Source organism: Emys orbicularis, chromosome 9 (genome assembly GCF_028017835.1).
Source record: "Emys orbicularis isolate rEmyOrb1 chromosome 9, rEmyOrb1.hap1, whole genome shotgun sequence".
Taxonomy (NCBI): Eukaryota; Metazoa; Chordata; order Testudines; family Emydidae; genus Emys; species Emys orbicularis.
In genome coordinates this window covers 103,479,724-103,502,948 of record NC_088691.1, presented here as the reverse complement: position 1 = coordinate 103,502,948, position 23,225 = coordinate 103,479,724, and the positions used below count along the sequence as shown (strand labels likewise).

The window sequence follows — 23,225 nt, the reverse complement described above, 5'->3', positions numbered from 1 at the left end:
GCTCTGCAGTCTCCGGTAAACCACACACCTGGACTGGGATGGTAGGAGCAGGAAATGAAGCTAGCTGCCAGGCTGGCAAGTTGGCACTAGGTTTAGACAGAACTACAGCTAAAGAAGTTAGACTAGGGATCATACAGAGGAGGGATATTTCATATATAATCGTGGTCCAGTTGGGAGGGAACTGAGCTAGGAGTCCAGAGACCTGAAGACTACTCCCAGCTCCGCCACTGACCTGTTATGTGACCTTGGTCAAGTCACTTCCCCGTTCTGTGACTCTCTTTCCCCTCCCACCAATCATCTGCCTTGTCTGTTTAGACTGTCAGCTCCTTGTTGCAGGGACTCTCTCTCATAACAGGGTTCAAAAAAGAACTAGATAAATTCATGGAGAATAGGTCCACCAATGGCTATTAGCCAGGATGGTGTCCCTAGCCTCTGTTTGCCAGAGGCTGGGAATGGGCGACAGGGGATGGATCACTTGATGATTACCTGTTCTGTTCATTCCCTCTGGGGCACCTGGCATTGGCCACTGTCGGAAGACAGGATACTGGGCTAGATGGACCTTTGGTCTGACCCAGTAGGGCCGTTCTTATGTTTGTATTGTATGTCTGTACAGCGCTTTGCACGCCTGCTCTTGGCTGGCCTCTGTAGGTGCTACTTCAATACATACAGTATATACACACACAACATATAGATCAGTTTCCGCAGTCTGTCCCTCCAAAACGGCTCTGCCAATCCCATGCATTTCAATGGGGTTGAAACCTGTGTCCCTAGTTTGCTCCCCCAATCTCTCTATTTTTGGTTTTCAAATGGGAGTGGGCTTGTGTGTGTGTGGCACAGAGCCCCCGTGCAGCCAAAGTCCCACATGTCCAAAGCACCGTGTGCCTCGCATGTATACACTTCCCCAGGTATGCCCCCTAGTCACCACAATTACCTCCTATTTAACTCTGGGGGAAATGCCAACTGGCTGACTTTTTAACACCTATTGTACCTACAAGGAGCGAGCGCAACAGATTTTCACCAGTGATTCAGACTCGACGCAGCCCAGTTTGACGTCTGTGTTGATCTCTTGTGCCACGTTTCTCCAATGACACCACGGCCGGACAAAGGATCCTTTCCACACCATACCCCCTCGCAACTCATCTCACTGGCTATACAGTTCTTCAGCCCTCATTTCCGAGATTACCAAAGCCATCCGCAGTGCAGAGAGACACCACAGCCGCCGCTGAAAACCAGCAGAAAGAGGCATCCTCCAAGGCATAAGGAAAATAAAGCACCTGGGAGATTCGCCACTGGGTATTCCCCCCAAACCTAAAGACACGAGCAAAGGTTTTGTTTCAAATCCCCACATAGACATTACAATAATTCAGGGAAGGCTGCCCTGCCAAACAGGCATGTGAAGTCAAAAGATGACTCCTGCGTGCGGGGTGGGGATCCAAGAGGCTAGATTTGATGTGAAATCGCTGTTCCAGGCATCAGGGATGGGTTGGAAAAGCAGCAGTGCCCTTTAAAAATGGCGAGATGGAGCCTTTTGAAACAAATCCGAAATGAAGGGAGGTTTCAGCAGATGTGACTGCCGTGATTTCAACAGACGTGGCTGAATCAGGGATCTAATAGAACAGAACTTCCCTGCTGTTCCATCCGGCTGGAGCCAGCCCTGGACTATCCTTTTTAGTCTTGTGATGACAGGAAGGGTAAAAGCAAAAAGAAGTTAGGGTTTGATTTCTCTCTCTCTCCCTCTCTCAGGTGAAACAACGTTACCGGATTTATTTTGCTGGGTTTTCTTGGAACAAAAGACACCAATGCGAGGTGAAGAATGAGCTGTTCGAAAGCACTTGGCATTGGCCTAGCTCTGCTCTCATAGAAGTCATGGGTAAAACGCCCATTGACATCAGTGGGAGTAGAGCTCGGCTGATGCTGAGCTCCCCCTAAATTCTTCCATCGGCCGAACCTGGTTGAAAGTGCCTCCAAAGGATGGAAAAGAGGCGCAGGGGGCTGGGGGACGGGACACCGTTCGGCACTGCGCTCCATCCAGTGTCTCTCTGGGCGGTGGGTGGACTTTACCGCTCGCCCCATAAACAGCCAATGAATAATAACAAGAGCACCAGCCAAATAACAGTGCCAGACGCCTCTCTTGGCAGGGCTCCCGTTAGCATCTCTGCCCCCTGTATGGCCCATGACATAAATATAACCTCTCAAGATGCAGAGGGAACAACAGTCAGAGGCGGCACTAGGGGCTCAGGACTAGGAGCCATGTGCTTCTGAGTTCCAATCCCAGCTCCAGTGCAAACCTACTGTGAGAGCTTGGCTCTCTGTGCCTCAGTTTCCCCCATAAAAATGGAAATAACAATCCTTTTACGGGCTTCTTGCATTGTGAGGATTAACCAGTTAACCTGCGGTGCCTGAAGATGCCCAGCATGGTAGGTGCTATGTGGTATAGCTGTGGCATACAGACAGGTGAGTGATAGAATCATTTGCTAAGCACGGCTAAGACAGCGCTACTTCTATACCTTCAATGAGCAGCCTACAACCTCGCCCTGGATGCGGGATGTGTTTGTCGGTGCCTTTCCTCTGCCGGCTGGGTTCAGCCGCATTCTGGATTCACGCCCAATGCCACGGGATGTCTTTGGGTCTTGGTGGCGCAATATACCCCCCTGGTAGTTCACAATACTGATCCATTCAGCAAGCGTCAGGGCACAGAACGCTGCCTGACAGCCACCTTCTTCCTTATAGGTTTGTGAGTTGATAGACAATGTAGCTAACCGGCTGACTGCAACTGGCAGGCTGCAACCACCATATCAGGGCCACTAGGCTCTTCCTCATCACAGAAGCTTCCCCCACCGAGCCCTAGCCAGAAGCCTAGATCAGAAGCCCCTCACAGGTCACAGAAGCAGCAGAGTGTCAAACATTTACAGGCAAGGTCATACAGGCAAATTCATGGAAATACCATCTTGAATGTCCACCAGTCTGCATCTCTGATGGACAGGCCATAATTCACAGTGTATGCCATAAAATCCCTAGCATACACACTATGCTATAGGCAACAGGGCTGGCACATAGTCTTTCCGGCATTTTTGTGAGACAGAAGGAGGGGGGAAAAAGGCATAGAGTCTTTATTATTCATGATCTGTATCACAGTGGCACCTGTCGGTCTCACCGGAGATCGGGGCCTTCCCATGCTAGGCACTGTTTGTAAGTATAGTAAGAGGCCGTCACGCCCTGAGGAGTTTACAGTCTAAGTTGACAACAGACAAAAAGAGAGGGAAGGGAAAGTGGGCACAGAGAGAGGAAGTGATTTGCACACAAGCAGGTCATTTGGGAACAGAACCCTGGTCTTCCTGAGGCCTCGGCCAGTACTCTGTCCACTAGGCCACCCTAATGTCTCTTTCGTTTTCCATATTCAAGTTTCCTGGTCCTGACGGAGCACATTAGAAGGACAGAAGTGCCTGTCCATGCTATCAAGCTCCAAATAACCATCCGATGTAATTCCATGGCCAATTAGTGGCCTTGAGCTGAAATCGCTTGCTGCGATGAGGATCGACTCGTGGGCAAGGAGCCATTGCGTTTCCACACCTACAGATGGTGCCCGGATCCTGTCAAAACTGGCCAGTTAGTTACCTCATGTGTTAAGGAGCTGAGCCACCATGGCAGATGGCAAGGAGAACGGCATGTCAGAGAGCCCCCCACTACTGCATTGCTTTCCAAGGAGCTTCTGGGCCTAACACTAAGGGACTGCGCCCCTGCGCTGCAAGCATCCGAGGTGCGGTTTGGTTGTTGCTTCCGAGGTCACCAAAGAAGCTTTTGGCTCTGGGGACTCAGGACTGCGTATCCAGCAAGGGAGGAGAAAGAAAGCTTCTGCCCTTGAAACGCTCTTCACCGGTAGAGCTCAGCTAAAGGGAGTCTGTGCTTTCCACCATGTTTCCTACTGACCTGCTAGGCCGGGTGCTGAAGACGGATTATCCAGAGCGTTTGCCATAGAACCAGTACAGAAGCATGTCTACAGAAGACAACAAAACTCGGAATGGCATGCTTGGGGCCGCAAGAGCACCATTATTGGGGGAGAAAACTAGTTTGAGAAGGAGGCTGCGGCAGCAGCTACAAACAATGCAGGAGACACCTTGCGGCACAATGAGGCTCCGAAAAGTGATTCGACAAATGACAATGCAGAGGGTCTGTATCAGCTCTCGCTCAATGATTCCAGAGCACACTGCTCAGTGTACAAGCTGCACAAAACGATTTCTAACTGCCAGCCCAGCAAACTCCATATGAGAAGCTGGAAATCAAGCCACGGTCTCTCTTATGCCACTTATAGAAGCGGGGCTTGCGTGACAGCTGTGCTGAAGATGCCTGGAAGAGAACAGTATCTGTCTTGCTCTTCCACAGCTGGGTTGGCTGGACAGTGTGAACAGGCGCAAACACTGGAATCTGGGCTGGATTAGGGCTCAGATTTCAAGGCTGAACTAGAATTAAGGTTCAGTAGTGCTCAAATCTCGCTAGATCTAATTTCCACCATAGGACAGCATTTTCAATAGGTTTAGACTAGAGGGCCACGCACTTCACTGCCTCTGGAGGCCTAGCTCAGTGAGAGAGAGCAGCATGTTAAGCTGCTGCCTACGGAGAAAAAGAGAAGCGCTTCCAAGGATCTGACACTGGCCAGAGGATCTGACAGACCCAGCAGCACATTGGGTTTGCCAATACTTCAGGATGCTTGTGTACGCTGTGCTACCAGATGCAAAATCCGCAGTGAGCGGAGAAGTATATTAATAAACTAAGAAGGTACATCAAGATGTCTGAAAACTAAATGGGATGGGGAGGAATAAAACTAGTTTATTTTTCCATTAAGGCAATTTAATGTTCTCCGGGTGGAATTACAACCGCTCGTCCTTGGGAATTAAATTGAATTAGCAAAACGTTTTTGTTCATCAGCAGAATATACAATAGAAAATGGAATGTGTCACTTTTTCTTTACGTCTTCTGCAGGACGACGCGCCTTTCTATTCATGGGGCGAGACAAAGTTCATCAGCCGGCCATAAAACCCTCCTGAACCAGCAAGACTGTTGGTGACTGTAGCTAACTTCACAGGAGCAAGGAATACAACCTTTTCCTTTGCATTAATAAAAATCCCATTAGGGCTCATTATTGATAATTATGGCCACTGTTAAAGTTTCCCATTTCCTTGCCCATTCCCCCCACTAACTTAAAATATGCTCCAGTCTCATCACAAATTAATGTTTAATTAGCCATTAAGTTGAGTTAATGTTCCCTGCACAGTATGTTGCCTGCAGAATAACTGGGAACTAAAACTAGATATTGGCTATTTCAGCATCCCCCTCTAATGGGACCCACAACCAAACAGTAACCAATTACCTCCAATATATATAGTCACAAAATGCTATAAATATAGTACAGTAGAACCTCAGAGTTCAGAGCACCAGAGTTACGAACTGACCAGTGAACCATATACCTCGATTGGAACCGGAAGCATGCTATCAGGTAGCAGCAGAGACCCGGGGGGGGGGGGGGAGAGGGAGGAGGAGGGGGGAAGCGCAAATACACAGTTCTGTGTTAAACATAAACTATTAAAAAATGAAGGGAAAGCAGCATTTTTCTTTTGCAAAGCAAAGTTTCAAAGCTGTATTAAGTCACTGTTCAGTTGTAAACTTTTGAAAGAAGAACCATAATCTTTTGTCCAGAGCTACGAACCGATAAGGGTCAAGATAAGAAACTTGTATACAGTATAACTGCTTAACAAGCCTTATTTTAAAAGTCCCTCCAAACAAAATTCTATCAGCAGAGAAGTCACAGTAATTTTTTACAGAGCCAATCACTTACATTATACAGTGACTATGAAAAGCATTTAGGGGGCAGAGTGGACAAGCAACTCAACTTGAACTCCCCAGTGTGATGCTGTGTCAAAAAAGAGCTAATGCTACCCTTCGATGTATAAACAAGGGACTAGTTCACAGGAGCAGGGAGTTGATTGGTCTCGATATACAGCATTGGCAGGACTGACACTAAAAGACAGTCTACAGTTCTAGCATCCACCTTTTAAAAAGGATGCTGGAAATTTGGACAGGGGATAGAAAAAGCCACAAAAATGATTTCACAGCTGGATAAAATGCCTGGCAATGAAAGACTTAAAGAGCTCAATCAGTTTAGCTTATCAAAAAGAAGACTGGGAGGTGACTTAATTACTGTGTCCAAGTACCTTCACGGGGAGAAAATACCAGGTACTAGCATAGCGGTTTTCAACCTTTTTGAGCTGAGCCCCCTCTTTGAGTTACAATTTTTGGTTGCACCCCCCACCCCCAACCCAGACAAAAACAGACACACGCAAGGCTGGGTGGCCTACTGAGGTGAGTCGGGGGTGGAGGTGGTGCTCCCTCCCTGAGTCCCACTGCGCGGGGCCACCATCACTGCTCCCTCCCCTCAAAACAAATTCTTCTGTGCCCCCGTAGGGGGGCACACCCCACAGTTTGAAAACCTCTGTACTGAAGGCATCTTTAATCTAGCAGAGAAAGACAAGAATGAATGGCTGGAAGCTGGAGCCAGACGAATTCAAATTAAAAACCTGGCACAAATTGTTAAGAGCAAGGGTGATTAACCACTGGAACAAACTACCAAGGAAAGCGGGAGATTCTCCACCTCTTGATGTCTTCAGATTAAGCCTGGATGGCTCCCTGGAAGAAAAGCTTTAGTGAAACAAGTTATTGGGCTCAATACAGAGGTTACTGTGTGAAATGTAATGGCTCGTGATATACAGGAGGTCAAACAACAGGATCTAACGCAGGGGTTCTCAACCTTTTTCTTTCCAAGGCCCCCTCCCAAAATGACATAAAAACCTCCAAGGCCCACTGTCCCACAACAACTGCTTTTCTGCATATAAAAGCCAGGGCCAGCATTAGGGAGTAGCAAGCAACACAATTGCCTGGGGTCCCACACCACAGGGGTCCCCATGAAGCTAAGTTGCTCAGGCTTCGGTTTCAGTCCCGAGTGACAGGGCTCAGGGCCCCGGGCTTCAGTCCGATGCAGTGGGGCTTTGGCTTTCTGCCCTGGGCCCCAGCAAGTCTAATGCCGGCCCTGCTTGGCAGCCCCCTGAAACCTGCTCACAGCCCCCCAGGGGGCCCTGGACCCCTGGCTGAGAACCACTGATCTAACGAGCCCTTCTGGCTGTAAACTCCATGAATCTATGAAAGTTAGAAACAAAGGCTTGATGGCATTTGTAAGGGCTTGTCTACAAACCAGCTTTTGTACTACTTTAACTGTACAGGTATGGAAACCAAATTTATGAGAATAACCAGTATAAACACCTTTATACCAGTAAAACTGTGTCCGCACAAGGGGATGTTCCACTTTCACTGTATCAGTATAAAATTATAACCTAACCAACATAATTAAATTGATACAAAAACTATGTATAGACCTGGCCTAAGTGAACAAAGTCAAGGAATAAGCTAGTATAGAAAAAAAACACAGTATGAAAAAAATAATACATAGAGACAGACAGCATATTGGTCACCTTCTTGGACAATTAGCAGCCAGTTAAGAGCACGTGCTTAATTCCAGCCATATTTAGTCTTCAATGAGACTTACGCAGATCCTTAGGGACTTAGGTGAATTGAGGCTTTAGCTCTGAAATCCACCTCTCTTCTGTAACATCATTGTGAAAAGCTGGAGTTGCCTAGATTCTGATTTCTTCCCACGCTTCCCTTCTCTGCACCATTTAATTTTCTCTAGCCTTCAGTTATTTCTTGCTTCCTCTTTTCTGTCCCATGCTCGCCTGTTTGTTGTGACCATTTAATAAAGAGCTTATTCAAAGGGACACAGTCAAGCAGTTTTGATCAAAGATGGAGGTTTTCTTCAAACGAACCATTTTACAAAACCGAATCTGAACAGGAATGTTGTAAAAACTCTTATCGGAACTCAAACGTGTTAGAAACCTACATACAGCAGCCTGGCATCCTGGCAGCACTTCAACATGTACTCAACTTTATGCAAGTGCTTAAATCCTATTGACTTCACTGTGACTTAAGCACCCACTGAAGAGCTTTCCTGAATAGGTTCTCTGAAAACCGCAGTGTCAAACTGACAAGGAGAAAAGAAAGCGAACTTGACTATTTTCATTGTCCAAGCTGAGTAAAGCGCAGGAATGAAATGAAAAGCATCACTTGGGGAAAGCAAAATAGATCTTTAAAGCTCTTTCAGTTATAATAGCCATGTTTCTTTTGGTAAGAACCTCACTTCTTCAGATGCAAGTAATGGAAATCTCCAGAGGCAGGTATAAATCAGTATGGAGATAACGAGGTTAGTTCAGTCAGGGAGGGTGAGGTGCTCTGCTAGCAGTTGAGGTGTGAACACCAAGGGAGGAAAAACTGCTTCTGTAGTTGGATAGCCATTCACAGTCTTTGTTTAATCCTGATCTGATGGTGTCAAATTTGCAAATGAACTGGAGCTCAGCAGTTTCTCTTTGGAGTCTGGTCCTGAAGTTTTTTTGCTGTAAGATGGCTACCTTTACATCTGCTATTGTGTGTCCAGGGAGGTTGAAGTGTTCTCCTACAGGTTTTTGTATATTGCCATTCCTGATATCTGACTTGTGTCCATTTATCCTCTTGCGTAGTGACTGTCCAGTTTGGCCAATGTACATAGCAGAGGGGCATTGCTGGCACATGATGGCATATATAACATTGGTGGACGTGCAGGTGAATGAGCCGGTGATGTTGTAGCTCACCAGCAACCACGCACCGCACCATAACAACTCTAACTCAGGAACCAACCCATGCAACAAACCTCGATGCCAACTCTGCCCACATATCTACACCAGCAACACCATCACAGGACCTAACCAGATCAGCTACAACATCACTGGCTCATTCACCTGCACGTCCACCAATGTTATATATGCCATCATGTGCCAGCAATGCCCCTCTGCTATGTACATTGGCCAAACTGGACAGTCACTACGCAAGAGGATAAATGGACACAAGTCAGATATCAGGAATGGCAATATACAAAAACCTGTAGGAGAACACTTCAACCTCCCTGGACACACAATAGCAGATGTAAAGGTAGCCATCTTACAGCAAAAAAACTTCAGGACCAGACTCCAAAGAGAAACTGCTGAGCTCCAGTTCATTTGCAAATTTGACACCATCAGATCAGGATTAAACAAAGACTGTGAATGGCTATCCAACTAGAGAAGCAGTTTCTCCTCCCTTGGTGTTCACACCTCTACTGCTAGCAGAGCACCTCACCCTCCCTGATTGAACTAACCTTGTTATCTCCACACTGATTTATACCTGCCTCTGGAGATTTCCATTACTTGCATCTGAAGAAGTGAGGTTCTTACCCACGAAAGCTTATGCTCCCAATACTTCTGTTAGTCTTAAAGGTGCCACAGGACCCTCTGTTGCTTTTTACAGATTCAGACTAACAGGGCTACCCCTCTGATACATGTTTCTTTTGTAAGCTAAGGAATTTTATTTTTTTAAACAAAGTGCAGGGTTGAATGGTTTATTTAGTTTTTGAGTCTGCAAAACACATGGAGATGAAAGAAATATTTAACCCTTTATTTCTTCGATTCTTACAGTATTCCAACACTGTAGCTGCATGCTCCATGTCAGTTGCTAGGGAAGGATGGAAAGGGTTGGTTGCAATCTCTCTTGGTTTATCCACTTCCTTACAGAACAGAATTTTGCAAGGACCCAAGAGCCTCCCAAACTGGACTCAGGTTTCAGGCAAAGACATATGTAGATCATGTAAAAGTCGATGGCTCAGGCTCAGTTTCACTTTGAGATTTTGAGTCTTCTTGCACCTGAAACTCCATGCAAAGCCAACGGTACCACTGAAACCTTGGCGAGGGCTCCCTGAGAACAGACAGGTGGATATTTTGGGTCTGACCCTGTAAACTGGAATTCTGAATGGGACAACGCATCTGGATAGGTTGCTCCTTCTTGCTCCTCACAAAGAGGGCTAGCTCTGGCCTGGTGGCTAAAATTTCAGCACCCCACACCCACTCTCCAACCGGCTACTTCCTTAGCATGTAGCACAATAGCTAGTGCACCTGTCTGGTGTCTCCCGAGGGAAGGGGAGCGGGTTATAGGTCACCCTCTGGGGACAGGATGCTCACACACAGCAGGCTGAGGAGAAAGGGCATTTGCTGGTTCCAGATAATGAGGTACCTCTTCACAGACGCTGCTGCCATTTTGATCCTCACAGGGAAGCAGAGCTCCTTCTCACGCACCAGGCAGAGAATGGCTGGAGGGCAGAGGCAGGCTGCAGCAGCTATGGGTATGCCAACACCTTCATGATGGAGCAGAGCTTAACTGCCTTTAAGGAGAAACAGACTGTGCTGGGCCTCCCTCAAAAGAACCACCAACCATCATGCAACTTTAGTCAAAACTCAGATCTAACACCCATCTCTGCCACTGTCTCTGCCACTGACTCCCTGTGAGGCCTCAGGGAAATCACTTCATCTCTGTGCCTCAGTTTCCCCACCTGTAAATCAGGGCCATTAACATTTCCCCCATCAGACAAGAGTGATATGCCATCTCCTAAAATTTCCCCCAAAATCCTTTTTTTTATTTTTTGGATGGAGAATGGCTTTCCCAGGAAACACAAATGTGAAAATAAGGTTGAACATTTTGCCTTTTTCAACTGAAACTTGAAATGTTTTTCAAAAGAAAATGTTTGACGAAAATGAAAACTTTGGTTTTGTCCGAATTTTTCTTGGAGGGAAAAAGATCATTTCCCAAAAAGGTCCAAGAGATGTCCCAACTGAGCCTATTCTACAGTACAGAAAATGGCTGACTCATTTAGAATGGGAGTTGCTTTAGAGACGTGTGCTCCATCCCCTTCTCCTGGTTTTCTTTGCCAACTCTACCTTCCTGTGCCTCAGACATCCCAGAGGATCAGAGCTGAAGTATTTATGCCCAATGGGGCTGAGGCTTTGAAAAAGGGAGAAGGATGTGATTTGGATGAACCACCATTTTCACTCCGAAAACTCTGTCTGGTTGTGTTTTGGTTTAAACCTTAACAGACCTAAGGTTCATGAAAACAACCGGCATGAGAAAGAGAGCATCAAAACAGATCAGTAAATAACCGGCACAGTCTATACACTCTCTGTATAATGCTGCTAACAAATATGGCTTAGATGTTCAAGATGCACAGAACTCCCCACACCTGGGTCCGTCCCTAGACAGCTTGTGGGCAGGGCCGGCTCCAGGCACCAGCTTGCCAAGCAGGTGCTTGGGGCGGCCACTCCGGAGAGGGGCGGCACGTCCAGCTATTCGGCGGCAATTCGGCGGACGATCCCTCACTCCCGCTCGGAGCGAAGGACCTCCCGCCGAATTGCCACCACAGATCGCGATCACGGCTTTTTTTCTTTTTTCTTTTTTTGCACCGCTTGGGGCGGCAAAAACCCTCGAGCCGGCCCTGCTTGTGGGGATATATTTAGGTGCTGAATAATTGCAGATAAAACAACATACCTGGTTATTTTTCAGTGGGAAATCATGTCCATAACTTGCTTTCACAATTATTCCCCTAGGATGGGTACTTATCTACACTAGACCTCAAGGAAATGTCCCTAACTTATGTTTCTGCTTAGAGCCAACATTCCCATAGGAACCAACAGGCATTCCCTTTGGTAAGGGCAATGCTAGCTCTGTGTAAATTTCTAGAAGGCCACTCGCCACTCTGGCAGCATTATCTTACACTGAATGGGGCTGGGGGCCTTCAGACCTCCCCTTAACAGGAAAGTGAAGGGTGGTTTAGACCCAATCACATATGAGCAGGTCACAATTCTAAGGGGAAAAGCAGAAGTGTATTGCAAGATAGGAGCAAGGGGCATTGGCAGAGCCGTGCATAGGCAGCCCGGCATTGGAACAGGTTAGGCTCAAGAGACATTAGCAAAGTTGTAATGGGGGGAAGGGGCGTGTGGAGAGGGAGAACCAGGACGGGAACAGAATGCGGGGAGGTGAGGATTGTGGGGCACTGGCACATCTGTGTGGGGGAAGCTTCCAGAGAACCTGCCTACACTAAACCTCATTTTCTTGAGCGTAGTTTGTAGTTTAAGTTGCTACAGCAAGGCACAAACCTCTCTCTTTTACCCCTCCAATATATATATATATTTTAAAACTGTTATATAACCTTTTTCCAGTCAGACTCATTCCTACCTGCTCCCCTGTGCATTAGAGATTACCGGCTTGCTGCATTTTCATCAGCAAAACAAAAACAGAAAAATACTATTATGGGAAATGGCTCTGCTAAGATGGAACTTAATAGCAGTACGACTTTTAAAGTACCGCATATCCCGCTCTCCTAGGAAGAATCCCTTCCAACCTCACTCTAAAATGACATTTTCCCAGTGGTAATTTCACCAGCACTCAGGATTGCTCTGTCACTGTGCTGCATGTTCCTTGCAAAGGCAACATTTTCCGACAACAAAGCTGCCTGTCGTGGAGAGCAGAACACAAAGCTTTGTTTTTCTTCTTATGATGGGAACTAAGAGGGAGAGAAAGGAATGTTGCTTTAGCCCTGGGAGTTTTGGGCATTGGGTGTTTCTTGGCATGCAGCATAGTTACCACTGCACCAGTGCAAAATGTTCTCCCACAAAAGGGCTGACATTTATTTAAAAAAAAAAAAAAAGTTAGTCTACTTTGCCCGGGGCTACTTGATGTAAAACTTAAATCAGACAACAGACCAGCCTCCAAAATCAGTACCTCACTATTCCACTGTGCACTGTACTTGTCTGACTAAAACTGATTCATTATCACAGAATACAGCCAGGCTTAAAGCATCAAATAGAAACGCTGGTCCCTCTCTTTCCAAATTCAGGCTCTCTGTAACGCTCCACCTCTCCTGGCTTTATTGAAAGGTTCATCCTTTTAAACTTCATCTTCACACATGAAGGCAGGTCAACATCTTAGGGAGGGCACTCAGCTTCAGCTGAGCTTTTAGACATACCCTTCTGTGCTGTGGCCGGTGGACCGTTCAGTTGAGTCTCGGATGCTGCATTGGCGTTCCCTAGTGTAGTGGTTCTCAAACTGGGGCCGCCACTTGTTCAGGGAAAGCCCCTGGCGGGCCAGGCCGGTTTGTTTACCTGCTGCGTCCGCAGGTTCGGCCGATCGAGGCTCCCACTGGCCGCAGTTCGCCGCTCCAGGCCAATAGGGGCTGCAGGCGTGGGCCGAGGGATGTACTGGCCGCCGCTTCCTGCCACCCCCATTGGCCTGGAGCGGCAAACCACGGCCAGTGGGAGCCGTGATCGGCCGAACCTGCAGACGCGGCAGGTAAACAAACCGGCCTGGCCCACCAGGGGCTTTCCCTGAACAAGCGGCGGCCTTAGTTTGAGAACCACTGGACTAGTGCAATGTGGACTTCACAGCCCGGGACACTAGCGGAAGAGCCAGTCTGTTAAGTTCATCGCCGTGAATGGCACTTCAAATTGGGATCAGGAGAATGTTATTTTACTCTGATCTCATTTGCTCCCTTTCCTGGGTGGGGCAGCACCCCAGTGCACCAATGGCAGAATGGCCACTTCTTCAAATCCCCTTTTCCTCTGCCTAAATATTCCAAGCCTGGGCATCATAACTCTCCTATTCCCTTACACCCTCTGTAGGCCAGTGTTGGGTCTACACTAGGTGTTACATTCTGTACCTCAAAACAGTACCCTGGAACCCCCATATTCAACACTGTCATATAATTATGATATACTCTGTACAAAGTATGCCTTGTGAGCTATCATTTAAAAAGTCTTGATCTGTTGAACATTAATATCCTGTTGGACTGTATGTCCTGTCATTGTATGGGAAGTTATGAAGTTTTGCTATGTGTGTGTTACTGAAATATGTTGGCGGTTGGGAACAGCCACAACCAGCCCTTCAGATACAACAATGGAGCAGCCAGACACGCTGATGGCCCACTGAAGGGAATCCACACTCTCAAGGACCATCCCAGGATCTGTATACAGTGGAGACGTCTCAGAGACAGCAGGGAGACAATGGAGACTGCTTGACTCACATCATAGCAAAGGGTCTTTCCAGCAAGCTGGAAGAAACTATAAAAGAGGGGAAGTGACATTATTAATTGGCCTCACTTTCCCCCCACAACTCAACACCTGGAAACACATCCGGAGGACAAAGACTAACAAGAGGAAGGTGGTCCCAGGCTGGAGATGAGTTCCAGCCTGTGTACTGAAGATCTGTGACCAGCTTGTACTATCAGGGTGAGACACTGCTTGAGTCAAATCCTATTTAGATTATAGAATTTAGACTGCAAACTTATTTTATCTCTTAGGTAACCAACTTTGATCTCTATGCTCACTACTTATAATCATTTAAAATCGATCTTTGTGCAGTTAATAAATCTGTTTTATATTTTACCTAAAACAGTGTGATCTGATTGAAGTGCTTGGGAAATCTGCTCAGATTACAAAGGCTGGTGCACATTCACTTCCCTTTGTAGAAGTGCCGAACTTAATGAACTTACACTGCTCAGGCTTCTGACCAGGGCAGGATGGTACAGCCCTGGGGTGCAAGGCTGGGGAGCTGGGGGGGAATTGGCTGGTGCCTCTCTGTTGTTGGTTCATGGCTGGGAGAAGTATTCATGTAACTCAGTTGAGTGTGTCCCTGTCTGTGTAAGTGAAGCACCTACCAGAAGTTTGTGGCTTAGCAACATCATCACAGTGTGAGAGGGAGCCCAGGTTGGTGGGACACAATCCAGGTTGCACCCTGTGAAGACCTGTCACACTAGGAGTCAAACTTTGTCAGCTTTCTGTCTGGTCTTCCTATTATTCTTTATCATCTGTATCCCAGTCTCTCTCAGCACGCTCAGTGTAAGGCACAATCCCCTCGCCAAATAATTCAGTCTGTGCAGCACCTTGCACATTTTGGATACTACTATAATAGAAGTAACACAAATAATAGATAAACAACAATATAATTTGAAAATGGTTCATTGGCTATATCTAGGCTTGGAAGGAATCGATTTTTTTGTAAATCGGTAAATATGTGTAAACATTGATTTCACCATAAACACCCAAACGGGCAAAAAAATATTTCCATTGCTAATAATCGAAATCTACAGAGCTTGCTTGAGCACCTAGAGACCCTTACATAATTGTCCGACGCTCCCACAACTTCATGCCACTGAAAATGTAAATCGATAACATAAGTAAAAATGCTTAAAATTAAACGCAGATATTATCTGTTAAAATTATAAAAAATAAAAAATGAATTCTGCCAAGCCTATTTACAGTTGTGCTTCCCTTGTACCCCTTGCCCAGGGTGCTTTGATATGAATATAACACAGCAAGATATTAATATCCAAGCAGAGAGCTTAGATGCAAAACTAACTTATGCTATACTATTAAAATGTTTCCGGTTTCAGTAAAATTAGCTGCTTATAATCAACATTGTTGTCTATTCGGAAGAGAGTAAGGGCTAAAAATTTAAATAAATGAGAACAGAGGGTTATAGAAGATTTAAAATAGACTGTGGTTTGTCATTGTGAAACAACACATGTGCTTGCTTATAAGATGAACTGCATCAAGGTCTGATTGGAAGAAATACTCAACACAACCTGCCCCTCTTCCCCACCCCCACTTCTATTACTGGACTTACTGATCATACTACTCACATGATGGGAAAAAATAGCAGGGATAAAATATGTCTATTCCCCAGCTATCTGTATACTTCTGATCTATTTTATATACCCACATATCATATAGTCTCATACATGCTTCATAAACACTCATGCATTATGTGTATTTACACACATATATTTGTTCATACAAAGTATACGTGAGCATTTAGACACATCGATAACATTTATTTTGTTTGATTTTAACAAAGAACACAACAGAGCCCTTTTTTTAGGGACATGAACAGCATTCTGATAAAATAAGGTTTGGGTATAAGAGGGTTTAAGTTAGCGGGTACATGGTTTAATTTCACATACAAGGAAGTTTCTTATCCCAGGGATTTGGACAAACGGGCTTCGGCTTTACACTTCAGGCTCTAGAAGCCTACGAAACCTGCAGAAGGACACCCTCAAACATGCACAGCCTGGAGTGCTACTTACAGAGAATCAGCCAGAGCCTCCGTTCATTTCCAGCTACAATGAAGCCTGGCCATTAGCTAATGCCCCAAATTCTTACAGTCATTCCTCGGTATCGCACACCTGAGCCCAACCCGCCCCCCAACTCAGGCCAGCGGTTAACAAAACCTAGCAGCAGAGGAAGGCTGAACATATCTTTCCCCCCTCCTAGGCCTGCTCCACCTCTCAGGAATGCTGAAAGGAATGCAATTTATTATTTTTTAAAGGCACGTAGCAGCTGTGATTCTCACTAAAGAACGGAGTGCAGCCAGTAGAAGCAGCACCCTCTCCTGGCAAAAATGCCGCTTGTTTCAAAGGTTTGTCTCTACATGCACTAACCAACAAAAAAAAAAGGCTGTCCTTTTTAGCTGGACGCTAGCTTAGCAGATGAGTCACAGCAGTGAAGAGACAACACCACTAACATTCACTGTGAGGAAGCCAGCGAAATGCCTAGCAACCTCTATTTAAAGGGATGAGCCGCTGCTTGCAAATTAATCCATTGACACTGGCGAGAGCGGGCCTGTGTTTGTGTCTGTCTCTCGCACTCGCTGGGAGAGGGAGTGCGAGGAGCGGGCCTCTTCTAAGCAGTTTCCTGGAGGAAGGATGCTTTGGAGCAGCATGTTTTCCGATTTACAAAAATCCAAAGCAAGCCACCAGAAAAGCAGAATGCCCCTTCCCCTCCCCGAGCCATGCAGCCTGTCCATCCTCTGCTGACAACAGGTATGCCACAGAGGAATTATAAAATGGCAGGGGCAAAGCCTCTTCCTGCACTGAACATCCCAGTGTCTACCGTGCGGGTATATCGGCACCGTGGGAGCATTGGCAACTGCTATAGTTAAGGCTGCAGAAGTGTTTCCATTCTAACCTCCATTTTTAGTCACTTCTCGGAACCCCAAAACCCTCTCTTCCCACTCTCTTCGCCCAGCCAGCAAAGAGACACATGGTACGTCTACACTGCAATTGGACTGGCTAGCCCGGGCCAGCTGACTTGGGCTTGCAGGGCTTGGGGTAAGGGACTTTTTAATCGTGGGGTAGACATTTGGGCTCAGCTGCAGCCCAAGCTCCGGGACCCTCCCACCTTGCAGGGTCCTATACTCCATCCTGCGTGCGAATGTCTATGCTGCAATTCAACAGGCCTTTAGCTCAAGTCAGCTGGCATGGGCCAGTCATGGGTTTTTAACTGCAGTGTAGACATACCCTCACTGGCTCTAGATGTTATTACTATTCATAACTTATTCATATTCATTATAGGGAGACAGTGTGCTTAAGTGATAGAGCACTGGACTGGGACTCAGGTGACATGGCTCTGCCCCTGTACCCCGATGACCTTGAACAAGTCACTTCATCACTCTTTAGGCCTCAGTTTCCTCATCTGTAAAATAGGGATAATGACACTCTCCTCCTTTATAAAGTGCTCTGAGATCTGCTAGTGAAAAGTACTATGTAAGACATAGATATTATTATTACTTGTATCACAATTCTGCCTAGAGGCCTCAGTGAAGATCAGGTCCGTACTGTGCTAGGAGCTGTACACACATGTAGTAAGAGACAGTCCCTGCCCCAAAGAGCTTATAACCCAGTCAGGACAAAGGAGCAAGGGAGGGAAGCCCTTTGCAGGTCTGCAGTTCAGGTAACTTGTCTGCTCAGACTAAGTTCTCCAAAAGCCCCTGTTGTGTGTGTCTCTGACAAACAATGCGACCAGCATTTCCAGTGGCTCGTCCTGATTTCTGAGCTCCCCACTTCGTTCTAACCGGTTTGGGGCATGGAGGAGCTAATGGAAGGTCTATCAAAACTCTCCCATGCAAAACCGTACGCAATTCAACCTCTTACCTTCTTTACAAAGGTGCATGGAGGCTCTTTAATAAATCTATGCGCCCTTTTTAGGGTAACTAAGGCAGAATAGGGACATGCCAGTCTCACTTGCCAAAGTTTTCAGCTGAGTCTTTGAAATGCTGGCCGAGGACGCCAGGCTAACCCTTCGTCTTTTAAGAAGCGTCATGGGATCTCTACTGCCCAAGCAGAACAGACAGGGCTCATCCAAACCCACCCACCACTCATCCAAACGCTTGGACACTAAACCGAATCATACCCCAGAACAGAGGGCTGAGTTGATTCTTTCAGGATTTGAACCTGTCGTTGAAAGAGCTCTAGGCATTTCAAACCATTCAAGTTGTCTTCTTGAGTGGTACAAGCACCAAGCAGAGGAAGGCTAAGGAGAAGAACAAGATGCCAGCACAGAGCCCTGTGCAGCAGTGAACTCACCATAACGGGGTTTATATACGAGACATCAGTGGTGCAGAGCTCGTGCTGCTCCACAGCCCACGTGTGAATTTCACCCACAGAGTGTGAGTGGCAAAGGTGGGAACAGCATTTAGGTTCCCCAGGTCCCTGGGCAATGCTCTAACCGCTAGATCATACTACCCAACAATGAAGGTAAACGCCACGTGACTGCTATTAGCTGTGGTCTATCTGCATCACAGCAATATATCTGAGGCAATGCTAGAGAGAATTGTTGACAGATTCTCATTTTTCCCCCTATGCTGTTTATAATTCCTTCTTAGAAACCCGAAAACAAAATCTCTCTCTCTCTCCCCCAATCTGTCGATTTCTCTTTGGCAAACATCGACTGCATTTTTCTTCCCATCTGGGTTTTTTCTTACTTTTCGGGTTGTTGTTTGTTTTTATATTTTTAACTGAGCACAAGCCAATGTGGCAATAGCCTCTTGGTTTTTCTCCTTATTTGCCAAACATACCATCAGCCATGCCCTCACCACCTTTCTGGGAACAGGGTTTCCCACTGAATTTCAATTAAGAGGATCTTTCAAGCGGACTTCATTTTCCTGTCCTTTTCCCCTTCCCCTACCTTGTTTAAAAACATTTAATATATACGTAAAGAGGACTTAAACCTCCCCTCCCCCTCCAGTGCTGTGAATCCAAACATGGCAGCACTGGGGTGTTACTGCAAGAAAATTAGAGCGTGAAACTAAGTGCTTAGGTTTCACTGTCCAAGTTGAGCACCAATTTTGCCTCAGTTTCCCCATCTGTAAAATGGGAATAATGATACTGACCTCCTTTGTGAAGCTGCTTTGAGATCAAGGGATGGAAAGCATCATAAAAGAGCTAGGTGTTACTATTATAATTGATACTCCATAGGTTATAAATGACAGATGTCTGGCCCAGATCAGGAGAACAAGGCGCGTGGGTCTGAAGATAAGAGTGAATCTGACAGGAATCGTTCCATTGAACTCAGCTATGCCATCTTCTCAGGCCTCTTGGGGAGCATCATTAGACCTGTCCACAGGTGGATGTACTACAACCTAGCCAGATTCCCGGCAAAGAAGAATTCTTTAGCCTCAAAATCAGAGTTTGTCATCAATGACCTTGTACAGTTTGAGGCAAGCCAGCCTAGAGGCTCTGTCACTTGCTTTACCTTGACCATCACTCTAACATCCCCTCTTCTCAGAGAGGTAAGAGACAGAACAACATTTGCCAGGGAATCACCTAATTCCCCAAAGCTAGGACCACCCATGCTGCCAGTTTCCCTGATAATCCTGGCATTTAAAGGCACCGAAGCCACGGTCCTCGCTCAAGAACGTTAACCTGCTGCCAGCCAGACGCTGGACAGGGTCTGTACACCCTACTGCAAGACCATATTCTATCTCTGCGCTTAGAAAGGCAAAACTTTAGCACCTGAATGTCTCACAGTAATTAACGTATTTATCCTCACAAGACCTCTCTGCTACTATCCCCATTTTACAGACAGGGAACTGGGCCACAGGGTAGATCAAGAGATGTGTCCAAGGTCATGTGGCAAGTCTGTGGCAGGGCTAGGACTTTAAGTCAAGTCTCTCGAGTCTCAGCTCAGGGTTTTATGTAGCAGTCCATCCCAGGATCCATCAGGACCTTGTCCAGGTGGCAAAGGAAATCCACAAGGAAAGGTGTAACATGTTTCACTGCACACTCCCTGAACCAGATCCAGTTCCCATTCAAGTCAAGGGGAAGGGGCCTAGTGACTTCGGCAAGAGTTGGATCAAGCCCTGTGTCCCTTTAATAGCCTAGCATGTTGTGGGTCAAATATTCTCCCACTCGGGAAGCAAGCAGCTTCAGCTGACTTGGTTTTAAAGGATCTCATAAGAACATAAGAGCGGCCATACTGGGTCAGACCAAAGGTCCATTTAACCCAGTATCCTGTCTTCCAACAGTGGCCAATGCCAGGTGGCCCAGAGGGAATGAACAGAACAGGTAATCACCAAGTGATCCATCCCCTGTCGCCCATTCCCAGCTTCTGGCAAACAGAAGCTAGGGACACCATCCCTGTCCATCCTGCTTAATAGCCTTTAAGGGACCTATCCTCCATGAACTTGTCTAAATCCTTTTTGAACCCTGTTATAGTCTTGGCCTTCACAACATCCTCTGGCAAAGAGTTCCACAGGTGGACTGTGCGTTGTGTGACGAAATACTTCGTTTTGTTTGTTTTAAACCTACTGCCTATTAATTTCATTTGGTCACCCCTAATTCATGTTATCACAAGGAGTAAATAACACTTCCTTATTTACTTTCTCCACACCACAAATGATTTTATAGACTTCTATCATATCCCCCCTTAGTTGTCGCTTTTCCAAGCTGAAAAGTCCCAGTCTTATTAATCTCTCCTCGTACAGCAGCCGTTCCAAACCCCTAATAATTTTTGTTGCCCTTTTCTGAACCTTTTCCAATTCCAACGTATCTTTGTTGAGATGGGGTGACCACATTTGCACGCAGTATTCAAGATGTGGGTGTACCATGGATTTATATAGAGGCAATATGATATTTTCTGTCTTATTATCTACCGTAACCCTTTCTTAATGATTCCCAACATTAAATAAGAACATAAGAACGGTCGTACCGGGTCAGACCAAAGGTCCATCTAGCCCAGTATCCTGTCTACCGACAGTGGCCAATGCCAGGTGCCCCAGAGGGAGTGGACCAACAGGCAATGATCAAGTGATCTCTCTCCTGCCATCCATCTCCATCCTCTGACAAACAGAGGCTAGGGACACCATTCCTTACCCATTCTGGCTAATAGCCATTAATGGACTTAACCACCAGAATTTATCCAGTTCTCTTTTAAACGCTGTTATAGTCCTAGCCTTCACAACCTCCTCAGGTAAGGAGTTCCACAGGTTGACTGTGCGCTGCGTGAAGAAGAACTTCCTTGTATTTGTTTTAAACCTGCTGCCTATTAATTTCATTTGGTTACCCCTAGTTCTTGTATTATGGGAATAAGTAAATAACTTTTCCTTATCCACTTTCTCCACATCACTCATGATTTTATATACCTCTATCATATCCCCCCTTAGTCTCCTCTTTTCCAAGCTGAAGAGTTCTAGCCTCTTTAATCTCTCCTCATATGGGACCCGTTCCAAACCCCTAATCATTTTAGTTGCCCTTTTCTGAACCTTTTCTAGTGCCAGTATATCTTTTTTCTGTTTGCTTTTTTGATTGCTGCTGCACATTGAGTGGATGTTTTCAGAGAACTATCCACAATGACTCCAAGATCTCTTTCTTGAGTAGTAACAGCTAATTTAGACCCCATCATTTTATATATATAGTTGGGATTATCTTTTCCAATGTGCATTACTTTGCATTTATAAACACTGAATTTCAACTGCCATTTTGTTGCCCAGTCACCCAGTTTTGAGAGATCCTTTTGTAGCTCTTGGCAGTCTGCCTGGGACTAAACTATCTTGAGTAGTTTTGTATCATCTGCAAATTTTGCCACCTCACTGTTTACCCTTTTTTCCGATCATTTATGAATGTGTTGAATAGGACTGGTCCCAGTACAGGCCCCTGGAGGACACCACTATTTACTTCTCTCCATTCTCAAACCACAGCACTCCCCTACCTCTTGTTTGATCACCATGAACATGCAACTCATAGTCCATCCCCACTATGACCCGTCTGAGCAGGAAACACCCAGACCGCCTTACCTGCACACTGAAACCAGCCTCATCTGTAGAGGGTGGTGGGGGAAAGGCACCAGGAGGCGCTGGGAGGTTCCCGAGATCATCTCCAGGAAGTGGTGGTGGTGGTGGTGGCAGAGGGAAATCTACAACAGATAATCACAGGATTTAGGCTTAAGATGGTGCAAACGAGCCAACAAAGTTCATCACACAGGGAGCGGGGAATGAGGCCAGCGGTTAGAGCAGGAGACTGGGCAGTCAGGATTCTTGGGTTCTATTCCCAGCCGTTCCACTGACTCATTGTGTGACCTTGAACAAGTCATTTAACTGATCTGTGCCTCAGTTTCCCCCAGCTGCCAAAGGGAGTTAACATCATCCACCTATTTCACAGGGGGCTTATGAGGGTTAATTAATGTTTGTAAATTGTTCTGAAATCTTTGGATCCAAGACTTGAGGAGCCACATGCCAGCTCTTCTACATTCCTACTGCAGTGAACCCAGAAGTGCCTTAACCCCTTAGGAAAGTCTCAAATACATCCGGGGCGAAAGCGGATACTGACCACAGGATAGCAAGCCTCTAAAGGAAGCTGTGGTGTTCCTAAATCAATGCTCAGTGGACACACTGCCGCATGGGAGTAACCTGCAAATCTACATAAAGAAGGAGATTTGGGGTCCTAGGGGATAGATTTTTTTTTCTTTTTTCCCCTTTATTTTTTTCAGATGCAAGGACTGGTAACAAAGCTGTGATTGTCTGTACAGCACCTAACACGATGGGGCCCTCATTTGGGTTTCTAGGAGCTGCTGTCATACAAACCACCAATAGAGAACAATACTACTACTCGTTCAGATTACCCCGAGAGAGCTCTTTTCCTGTGTCTTAGATGACATGGACACGTGAAGGATGCAGAATGGTGTACAAGCAGCATGAAAGCCAGGGCATTGAAGGAGATACGATGGGGGGAAATACAGGTTACTTTAACTCCGGCACTGAATTTAGTGTCCTGGGAGAAAATTTACTGTAATTCTGGCTGCTTTGGGATAAGGCTCTTTGCTGGCAGCGTTATACAGAAAGGCTCACTGCTGGATCGCCTGTGGGCATTTGTATGTGTGGATTAAAACGAAAATATTAGTATTTTAAACAAATAACGCCAGTGTTGATCCAGGGGATGCTGCTGAGTTTGGTCACTTGCAGACACT

General features: G+C 46.2%; 1 protein-coding gene across 1 annotated transcript in view; it reads right to left on the bottom strand.

The window, feature by feature from the left end:
• LPP (LIM domain containing preferred translocation partner in lipoma) overlaps positions 1 to 23,225 on the bottom strand; it is a 437,929-nt gene that overhangs the window by 195,733 nt on the left and 218,971 nt on the right. Inside the window, exon 7 of the mRNA XM_065410339.1 lies at positions 22,057 to 22,175. Coding sequence (XP_065266411.1) covers positions 22,057 to 22,175 — 119 coding nt within the window. The remainder of the gene's footprint in view (positions 1 to 22,056; positions 22,176 to 23,225) is intronic.